This window comes from Jatropha curcas, chromosome 4, assembly GCF_041381405.1.
Source record: "Jatropha curcas cultivar XTBG-Jc1 chromosome 4, XTBG_Jcur_1.0, whole genome shotgun sequence".
Lineage (NCBI taxonomy): Eukaryota > Viridiplantae > Streptophyta > Magnoliopsida > Malpighiales > Euphorbiaceae > Jatropha > Jatropha curcas.
The window spans coordinates 1,149,148-1,160,373 of NC_143154.1; the positions used below are offsets into that span (position 1 = coordinate 1,149,148).

An 11,226-nucleotide genomic window follows, 5' to 3' on the forward strand; every position below is an offset into this window, starting at 1 on the left:
AAAAAAAAAGGAGTAAGAGTATAGTTACAGTCATAATTTTGCTATTCATAAATATGAAAAAAAAAAAAAAATTGAAAGGTAAGTCAAAAATTCATATACTGAACTGAATTTTATTATTAAGCATTTGTCCTTATAACAATGAATTCACTAGCATTCCAACCAAAACCAACATCACATAATCTAACACCCTATTCGACAATATTAACTGTCTTATTACAGTAACTGTAAACTAATAACACAGAGTTTTTTAACCACGGTCAAAAAGCTAGATGCTTCCCTAATTTTTGTAGACAATGACATGTCAAATTTTTTACATTCTATGCAAAATTCCACCTTTTCTGCACAGTAAATGTACCGACAAAAGAAAGCAAGTGAACACAACCACTGAACCACACCATGGCTCTAGAAATGGAAAAGGAAAGGTTTTATAACCACTGCACTCTACAATGTGTAGCACGAAGTGCAAACAGGTACATAAAAACTTTGACTCTAAGTGGCATCTGTTTCACATAATTTACAGGAAAAGAAAAAGAAAAAGGAAAAAAAAAAAGAGAGAGAGAATCCAAGAGAGGTCAGGAAAGAGAGTTAAATGAATGCATCAAGAAAATTTTCCTAAAGAAAGAACCTAAATGTCTTCTTTGCATTATAGCTCTCTTTTTCCCTTGATCCCTTCCTTTTCCTTTAAACTCAGGAACTAAATAAAATACATATTTCAAGTTAAAATTTTACATTGTACATTAGAAAATTAATCAAAGGGCAGGCACCTTTTCTTCTCTTGCTCTTCTCTTAGCAGTAGCCACCAGCTTGTACATGGAGTTCTAAGAAGGATCCTGCACATGGGAAAACATTATCAAATACCAGCTACATTAGCTGTACTAAGTTTCTGTTGGCGTGGCACAGGGAGCTAGGGTTTTTGCAGGTAGGCTAATTCCACCCCCTCTCACAGATGTGGAAGGCCCTTTGACTGAGCTGGCTCTACTCACGAGATTCGAGTCAAGAAATACAACAATGACCGTGATGTCATCATGGAAATGACGGCGGACACCACGATCTATTTTCTTCAAATCTGAGTATCTCATTTCTCTCTTTTTAGCAGCTTCTTGCAAGGCAACTTTCACAAGCCTCCTAGCAATTCCCTGCATTCAAAGAAATATGAAATTATTGGCAGATGGATTTCTTTCTCATGATCTCTTATACAAGCTTAATATGAGTCGTAGAATAGATCAGCAATGCCATGCATCTGAATAGCAGTTGTTTATATTATATAGTCCACCATAATAGCATCCCTCTGAACTCAATGTCCAGTTTATAATAGCACAATAAAGGAGGGCACATGGCCTGCAACAGCAAGCACATGCTTTTGTGCCTCCTCAGGCTCACAACCAATCTATTTAGTCAAGAATAATATTGTTTATTGAATGCAGCAACTTACAGAAATTGGAATCTCTAGAAACAGAGGGAAACTAGCAATCAAAACAATAGAAAATACCAACAGAATTTTGCCTGAAAACGAGTGGATAAAACAAATAAAAAATGGTGGCCAAACAAATAGAATACAGATATGTGAAACTGAAGAACCAAAAGATTTTCTTTGATAATCACACTAAATAAACTGAAGATTGACCATGAAATCAGAGGGCTGTAAAAGGCATGCATATCGATCCACAATAGCAAATGGTGTTCATAGTTCAAAAAATAAAGTTCCAAATGTTGAAATCTTCAACAGTAACTTTCTTTTTTTTTTTTTCCTTTTATTTCTTTGAACAAAAGGGTGAGATTAATTTGGCAAGCACCATTAGTAATATGTACCCTAAAAAATTCACGGGCAAATCCATATTATCTGAATTAAAAAAAAAAACTTGTAATTGAGCACTTACATTACGTGGGTGATTTTGAACTATATCAACGGCATCCTGATTGCTAAGGTGTTCCCACAGCCCATCAGAAGCAAAAATGAGAAATTGATCATGAGGTTGTAGTTCAAGCATAGAAATTGATGGTTCTGAGCTTAAAATTGGCTTCTTAAAAGGTTCACGAAGACGAAACTTTGCATACAAGGGCTCTCTATTAAATTCAGCCTTCTTTAGATATACATCACCTATGGATCTGGAAACCTGTGATGCAAAAATTTCTGAACATATTAAAACTCATCACACGTCCATGAGCATGTGCATGAGCATGTGAACAATAAGCTGTCTGCAGAAAGACCTATATTATACAATAAATATCTTTATGAATTTAAAGTCAATATTATAATTAACTCTTAATTCATTGAAATAACAAAACTGAATAACAATCATGTATTTATGTACACGTTGCACAATAATGATTATGATACAACCTTCAAGCAAATGTTAATAACATCACTATAGCAAAAATGTGTAATAAGCATGACTAAAATGGCTTCAACATTTTATCATTACTTCCCACATCAAACATGGTATATCTTACTTCATATAGGTCCAAATACTCCTAAGACCCAAGATACCAGAAATAATGCACTACGAAACCAAAGGACATGGATTTACAACACTATATCCATGTTGCAGTTGCGTAGTATGATTGATGGTTACAGTTTATTCTGTATATAAAGCATCATCACATGGTAGCTACTCTAGCATCAAAGTAGTCTTCAGTTATCTCTACATACTCTTCCAGTATACATTTAGAATGCAACATCTTCACCAATCCTTTATGCAGAATCTGATGCCTCATGGGAATCCAAAAGAAGTGATTTGAGTTCATCTAGCAAAACGACAAATATGACAAAAAAAAAAAGCATAATGCAGCTGGATTTTCCTTTTTAGTACATTTCTGAAACTAGTACTACTTCTTCCTCCTTGGTCATGACAATGATATAATGATTTTTTTCCCCTGAAAAACCAAACAACAAACAGTTTTCCTGATTAAGGTTGCCATCATGACAACTAGCTTCTTGTCCTTCAAATTACTCAATCACCCATTTCTAGGTTATATCCATATTACTTATCTCATCCCCTTGTTAGTGATGATGGTGTATGCATATAGCAACAAAACCAAAGTATCTCTCTCTCCCTCTCATGGAGGCACACTCTCATGCGCATATTTATGCGCACACTATCTGTCCCCCTCTCTCTTTTGTGTAAACACATAGATACACACTCTCCAATTACTCAGACCCTAAAATCCAGAGGAATATAGCTTAAAGTCCTTCCACTATCATGAGGTTTAATGGTAACTGGTGAACATATAGATACATCCATCACACCAGATCAACTGTTAAAGCCAGATGCATTCCTATAATATAAAAAAGGAAAATATGATATCCAAAAATTTTTAAATGAAACATAAACATCAGAAAGAACTATTCAGTGTCCAGGTAATTACTTATCAAGCAAATTCAAACAGCCAAAAACTCACTCACTCAAAATGGGGCTTTGCTGTGTCAATTGTAGGATAACTGTCATTAGGCCCAATGAGCAACAAGCAACAGAAAAACAAAATGCTTAACCCCATGTGCTCTTTGAGAAAACTACCATCAATATAGGTACTGCACCACTGGATAGTTTAAAAAAATCCAGTTACAACACTTCAAAATACTTTCACAGCATTCAAATGAATAAGTTTTCCATTTGATAATGGAAACGACGTAATAGCAAGCAAAAATGAATACAAAGAGCCAGTCAGATAAAACATCTACTGCAATTGTCCAAGCAAAGATTTTACCTGTATCAGGCCCTTCACACGCCATACATTATGTTTCAAAACCACAATATGTGAATCATCTGGATGCAGAGAATGCATCTCTTGTCTGACAGACTCTATCCCTACATTATGCTCCGATGACAACTGGATGGCAAGAACCTCTCCAGTTGCTTTGACAAGCCTACCAAGGACTGCACGTGAATCACCAAGGTTAGCTATGTAGAGGTTACCCCCACAAATGACACCCACCAGACAGCAAGATCCAACTGCTGCAATTTGAGGCTTCATAGCCCATTGTTTAGTGACAAGAGAAAGAAATCCCTCTTCAGTTGCTTGAAATGCTTTTTTAATCACATCCACAGACATAGATTGATGTTCTGAGGTGAACCCTGCAAAATACCAACATTAGGTCACTCATTTGAAACAAAATGTGATGCTCAACGATGAACCAATCCACTGAAACACGAAAAATAAATGCCACTAGATTACAGGAAGGAAGAAGAAGCTTTTGATTATTCTACCAATACATCAATCAAAATTCTAAAATAGCAAAATGTAATTAAAAACCAATTCATGTACTGAAATTAACTCTAATGAGGAAGCACTGCAAGGTTTTTGGTTTCTTACTCTTGAGATGCTGAAACAGATGATCATTAATATAACGTGATGTCTCCGGCCCTCCATGACCATCATATACTCCAACAAAGGTTCCATATGGACCAGACTCGAGAGTGCTCAAGGAGCCAGACTCAAGCTGGCTCTGATCCTCAAGTAAATTATTGGCCTGCACAACGGCCATAGAGAATTCACCATTTACATGCTGTCCAGTGTCTTTGTACCAAAGGAGCCCATCTTGCCGGCCAGCTGCATCTGCACCAGTGTGGGCATACTGCTCCGAGGACGGCAGCCAGCAGGCCCTCAAAAAGTTTATCAACCTTGATAACATCCCTCATCTCACCGGGACCAGCCTCCAATTCCTCCACATCCAAAAATTGGATGCAATACAACTCCTTCAGATAAACCCTACCAGTCTCCCTCTGCACATGAAAAAAAAAAAATTGAACACATGCTATAAAAAGAACAAAACTTTGAAGTAAAAATATGCTATAACTCATTGGCAATTTCTCAAACTGAAGAAAAGCATTAACATAAGGGTTCAAATCTGATCCAAATTTCAGTCAACAAATTGAACAAGAAAATCTATGCCTGACATCATAAATCCATATTCATTTCCATTTTGAAACAGCAAAATAGCCAATACCAATATATTAATATGACTAGTAAAGAGATTAAACAACAGAATCAAAGAGACTCTAATCCAAGCCCATATTACACACCTCAAAAAGCTGTAAACTACATAAATCTAGTCCAACATAGACAAAAATCCTAAGTTTTTTTGGTGCCTAATGGGTTTAGACCAAATCATCAATCATATCCGCAGGAAAAAAGAAAAAAAGAAAAGAAAAGAAAAAGAAACTCACAATACAGAAAAAAAGTTTAAGGCTTGTCTGCAGTTTCTGGTCAGCTACTGAATTACAGCAGATGAAAAGGATGGAGATCTAAAGGAAACAGATAAATACATGTGGCTACAAAGGGGTTAGATCTATAGATCCATCATATCAAAACTGTAAAACATATAAAGAGAAATTATGTTTCACTTGGTCTCTTGCTTTAAACTTTATTTAAAAAGTGGGTTTCTTTTCTTTATTTTCTTTGTTGAGTTTAAGAATAACACGGAGAGAAGAAGAAGAAGAAGAAAGAAAGTGATAATTGGGAAGAAAGAGTAGAGGAGATTTGAGTCGATAAGTTGGGATTGAGAGAAGTGAAAACCGGGAAAAAAAAACAGAAAAGAACTGGGCGTTTTGGGTGTTTGTGAGCAGACAAAAGTCCCTATAAAAGAAAACCAACAAATCGACGGCTGAAAGCCAGCAATGCATATGGGTAGTGATGGGCTCCACATACTCACACATAAACCAAATACATAAAGAAAATAAATAAATACAATACAATACAAACACCAAAATCCATAATTCTTGATTTTGATAAATAGTAGTATTTCATTTGAAAAATAACATAATTATAATAGTTCTTATATTAATTAATTCTTTATATTTTTTGTAGTTAATATTCAAATAATTCTCTAATTTTATATTTTCTTTTTATAAAATATTATTAATAATATGATAAGTTTTGAATGCAATTATCACATTATTACATATTATCATATTATTTAATATACGAAAATGATTTAGCAAAAATTACATGTGTTACTATGTATTATATATAATTATTTTTTAAGATAAAATATTAATATCACCAACAATAATTCTAATTTCTAATAAAAAATATAAAGTGCTAATTTTTAATTTCACATATAATAGTTTTTTAATTAATTATAAAAGCTTTCAATAATTATAAATAAAAATATAATAATAAAGACTATTTTTAAAACATTTTTTTTATTATGGCAATAGCATTTTAAATAGATAATGTACAAGGTTAATCATTACTTGATAAAAAAAAAAAAAAAAGAAAAGAAAAAATAGTTTAAGTTAGTGAACTCCACTTTTTAGAATAAGGACATGTTGGTTTGTTATGTTGTTAGGGTTTTGGTCTATGAGAAGCAAATTCTATTTGCCAATCTTAATTTTTCTTTTTCTTAAATTTTCTAAAGATATTTCTCCTACAACAAGACATGTGTGCATAAGTGTCAATGAAAAGCAAGATAAAGACACGTGTCAATCTTTTCACATAGCAAGTGGCAAGCATTTTGTGGATTGTTATAATCAAAATCCCATTGACCAACACTTGTCCTTCACCTTCTATATTGATTGGCTAGTAGGAAAATGTGAAATGTTAGGTAAAGTGGAGATTGCCATTGCTCATTTCTTTTGCATGGGGACAACAAATTGAGACTTGAAAAGAAAATTTTATTTATTCTAACACAAAGCTTGTGGTGGATACTCTCTCTCTCTCTCTCTCTCTCTCTCTCTCTCTCTCTCTCTCTCTCTACATCATTCAAGATTTGATGATTTAACCAAAAATAAGCAAAAATGGAAAAAAAAATGAATATTTTATATAATTAACTCTAATTAATTTGAGATAAAGATTTTTTATGTTTTAAAACATAAAAACAATATTATAAATCTATTGACTTGTATATAAATTAGATAAATGTCTAAGTCTAAGGTATGACTATGCATGAAGTAGCTAAATTTGCTTATCTCATGCGTTACTAAATAAAAACAAACATATATTTTATCATGATACATGTGATTAATTATCAAGAAAAAAAATCACGATTGAAATTACTATTTAGTCCATACAATTTGATGCTAATTACTCTGCTTCTATATTTTATTATCAATGGATAAAAATGCCAATCAGTTGAATTTTCGAAAACTTATTAATAGATAGAATAATTTAATCATCTACTTTTCATAATAAAGAGATAGAATAGTTAATTTTACCGAATACAAGAATTAAAATATAATTTTTAAAAATAGAATACGTATATGGGGAAGTATCCCAATTTTTTTTACGGGCCTGCCGAATCCTGAAAAATGGGTTCTTGGGGAAGCGTGGTAGGGGAGGGTAGGTTCGAAGACTGATAGAGGCAGAAGCCGGACCACCGGAGCTATCTAGTCGAGTGTGTCGATTGAAAGAGGAGGGGAGACAACTAAAATGCCAGCGAAAAAATAGAAAGAGTCGTGCCGTTCAAAGTAGAATTTTTCTAAGATCCATTGCTCGATTTTGCATGCTCTGTTCCCAAAATGCATAGAGACTTGCGAGGGCAGATCCGAGTTGGTTGGTTCGAAAAGTCATGATGGGAGAGGCAGGCTAAGTTAAAAAGACATAAATTTTATGAAAATCATAGCAATTTTAACAAAATATATTAATCCATATATTTTACATATAAGCACGTTCCAAAAGCGATATGGAATTCTAAAAGATCGACTCATGTGTATCAACATGGAAAAAAAATCACATTACTCATAAAAGATCTACTATGCATAATTTTTATTTTTCAAATACATATAATTAATCATTTTATATCTTTGGCCATTTAATACAAATAGGGGAATAGCTTAAACATGTTTATGGTTTTTTAATGGGAAAATAATTTAAACTTTCAAAACTAAAAAATTTTACATTATTAAATAACATAAATATTCGAATATTGAACTAATATTCTAATGTTCAAAAGGAAAGAGTGCAATCCAACATTGAACATAACCATGTTTTTGGGTGCATTGGGTGGAGTTTCTAAAGCAAAATGGTGGCAAGGGAAAATTTTGGCTTAATAAATTAAAATTTTCTATATTAAACTACAATTTAGAGGCCAATACTTTAGCATATGCAATGGGTAAAGTCTTCAATCAAACCTTGCCAACCATTGAAGGAAATAAAATATTTGATTCCTTCTTTACCTTTCTCTCCATGTTTTCTGTGGGCAACTTCTTATAACCACAAGCAATTCTTTCCCTTTCTTGTAGCAACCAAAACGTTAGTTGACTTCATTACACTTTCTTTTACAAAATGAAAGTGTAATGAGAGTAATTCTTCTTGATTTCTCTTTTTTTTTTCCTCAAAACTCCAATTGAAAACTTAGATCGTCGAGATTTGTTGTTACCATATTTTAAAATTTTATTTTCAAATTTAGTTTTGAGTTATTGTTGTCACTATTTTTTTGGACAGTTATGTAGAAAAAAAAATATTCTCTTTAATAGAAGAAAAAAATTTGAACGGATTTATAGAAAAATCATAGAGTCGAACAATGACAATAAATAGTCACCAAGTGAAGCAAGCGATCGCTTATGACATAAATATTACTTTGTGTGAGTGGTTTATTATTGACTTCTGATAAAAAATATATAATATATTAATCTAAATTTCATATTTATATACAATTTTCTCTTAAAGAAATTTTTAATTTGATTCATTCTAAAAAATATGTTATGAAGAAATATAAGAGGGGTAGGATTTTATTCCTGAAAACTAGACACACAATTAACTATTCGAGTTAAAAAATGGGCAACTTAATTTGCTGATTTCCTTATAACAAAGCTACAAAATCTTGACTAAGGTGATTAAATAATTCGAACTGTAAATAAATATCGAAGAGAAAACTGCAAATCCTGAAATAAAATTTATCCCGTATTCAAAAAAGGTGTGAAAATATTAATAAAAAATTCGAACTGTAAATAAATATCGAAGAGAAAACTGCAAATCCTGAAATAAAATTTATCCCGTATTCAAAAAAGGTGTGAAAATATTAATAAAAAACGATAAGAAAGGCCTCATAATGAAAACTATATAAATTTAATTATGATTTTCTTAGTTAATAATAAAAAAATTGCTTTAATGTGTAAGCAACAAGAAGTTCTAGAGTTAAAGAAACAATGAAAAATCAACTTTGATTAATCAAATATTGGGTGTGGGGTTCACGAAATATTGTTTTCTCAATTTTGAAATTAAGCAAATCAAAAGGCTTTTTATCAGGTTTGTCAGCAATATTTCTTATTCGTTGTTTGTTGCTTTCTTTCTTTCTCTTTCACCCTCTTCTTAAAAGTCATGGACGGTGAAAATGAACTAATCAAGATTTCAAATTTGGATACAAATTAGATTAGATTACTAAATTCAAACTCAAATTAATAGTGATACATGAATGTGAATTTAGATGTTGTATATTGTTTTTTTACGAGTTAAATAGAAAATATACGACGCATCCATATTAAGTAAGAACATAATACTATTCCTTAAATCATAACAAAATGCTAATTTTGTAAACACGTGTTAATCTATGGCGCTGTTCGGCTAACAAATTTTAGCGCTTTAATAGTTTTTACGATAGCTTTTAAAGTTTGAAGAAGTATTTTATGAAACATTAAAATTAATAGATAACAGCTAATAAAACAACTACTACAATAATAACAGCTAACCGCTAATATTGACGAACAGACCCTATATAATCCATGCACACTTTACACAAACTATAAATGAGATTTAAAGTATTAGCCCACTCTTAGATTGACTATTTTGTTATTATTATTATTATTATTATTATTATTATTATTATTATTATTGACTATTATTTTATGAAAAAAAACATATCAATTGTCTTCTCAAAAAGAAAATTATTGATTGAGATACGAGAGCGTTGATGGCCACGCATGTGCTTGCATAATTTCTTTGTTTAATTGTTCCGTTGAAGACAATCTCCCTCCTCTTCTAATTGCTATATATATATATATATATATATATATATATATATATAGGGTATGTATGTATGTATTCGAATGGCTTTGAAAGTGATAATTTATATATATATATATATATATAGGTATAGGGTTAGGGCAAGAGCAGACGGCAACCTGCGAGATGCCGACATGGTTGAAAATTTAGGTAATTTGAAACCTATTGCAACTTTTTCGGATTCTGCCGACCGAGATTTGTATTCAGACGAAGACCTCTCAATTTTGATTCATATTCTAAATTCATTCTATGCTTTAAAATAAATTATAAAAATTCGATAGAAAATAATCAGAAATTTATAGGAATTTAATTGATTCATATTTTAAATTAATTCGATACTATATATAAATTTAAAAAAGAAACGTAAGAAATTTTCAATTATATCAACATAAAAATACTATTTTTATTTCAATTTCATGAAAGTATTTAATTATATTATTGGATTCAATTGGAAATTCAGTTAGGTCCTTAATTTTTAATTAAATAAATTTAAATAGCAATATTAATGTTTTAACATTAATATTAGATTTAAGGTTTTTTTATATCTATATAATGTATAAAAGGCTTAATAGATAAATAAATCCTCAATTTTATATGTTTTAACAATTTTAATCGATTCTTTTAATTTTAAAGATCGATGCTATCAATTTATTTTTTAAACAATTATAGCCTCCGTTGACTTTCCATCCAATTAAGGGTGACATGGCTGTTAACTTGACATATTAGGTCCCATGCAGCTGAGTCAGCAATATGACTAGATTTTTCACTTATTTTGACTCATTCATTTTGGTGTCGTTTAGTGTTAATCTAACTCTCCTGCTCTTTGTGTTTTTCAGTAACAAATCCCTAATCCAAGACAACCCCAAAAATCCACAACGAAAGAATCAAACAATCCTCTAATCCTAATAATTCTTCAAGTCTTCAAATTTTGTCGATGGAGGATTCTCATGGAGAAAAAAAACTTTTCAATTGTTCTAGCCTTCTCTTCTTCTTCTCGTTCCCGTCAATCTCAGTCTCAATGAGGAGCTTTGCAAAAATGCGTCAATGGCGTTCTTTGTCCCTCCGCTTCTAATGGCAGGTTCTTATAGTGTCACCTTCTCTTTCCTTTTCGTACGGCCACCGGCCTCAAATTTTGACACAAGCGTCCCTCCTAGAGAAACCGCTATTGTTTTGGAAGATTGTCCTACTTTGAAGACTATTGACGTACTTGGGACTGTGAGCTCGGCTCCTCATCTTTGTCGTCGTGCTCCAAGTGCCACGTCTATCAAGCCTTTGATCTGATCGTCC

General features: G+C 31.9%; 1 protein-coding gene across 1 annotated transcript; it reads right to left on the reverse strand.

Moving 5' to 3' along the window:
• Positions 1-409: 409 nt before the first annotated feature.
• LOC105647086 (putative protein phosphatase 2C 60) lies at positions 410-5,559 on the reverse strand. The gene is made up of 5 exons (XM_012233075.3): positions 5,166-5,559; positions 4,312-4,721; positions 3,706-4,073; positions 1,878-2,114; positions 410-1,136 (listed from the first exon to the last, which is right to left on the reverse strand). Exons 2-5 carry the CDS (start codon positions 4,628-4,630, stop codon positions 876-878), a joined length of 1,185 nt encoding a protein of 394 aa, XP_012088465.1. The 5' UTR covers positions 4,631-4,721; positions 5,166-5,559; the 3' UTR covers positions 410-875.
• Positions 5,560-11,226: the final 5,667 nt, after the last annotated feature.

Bases quoted from the DNA above. Each gene is read 5' to 3' on its own strand.
- LOC105647086 (XM_012233075.3), bottom strand. From the start codon at position 4,630: ATGTTATCAAGGTTGATAAACTTTTTGAGGGCCTGCTGGCTGCCGTCC. The intron at 2,115-3,705 runs GTAAAATCTTTG...TTTGCATCACAG, and splicing joins GTGTGAAGGGCCTGATACAG to GTTTCCAGATCCATAGGTGA. The intron at 1,137-1,877 runs GTAAGTGCTCAA...CTTTGAATGCAG, and splicing joins TTCAAAATCACCCACGTAAT to GGAATTGCTAGGAGGCTTGT.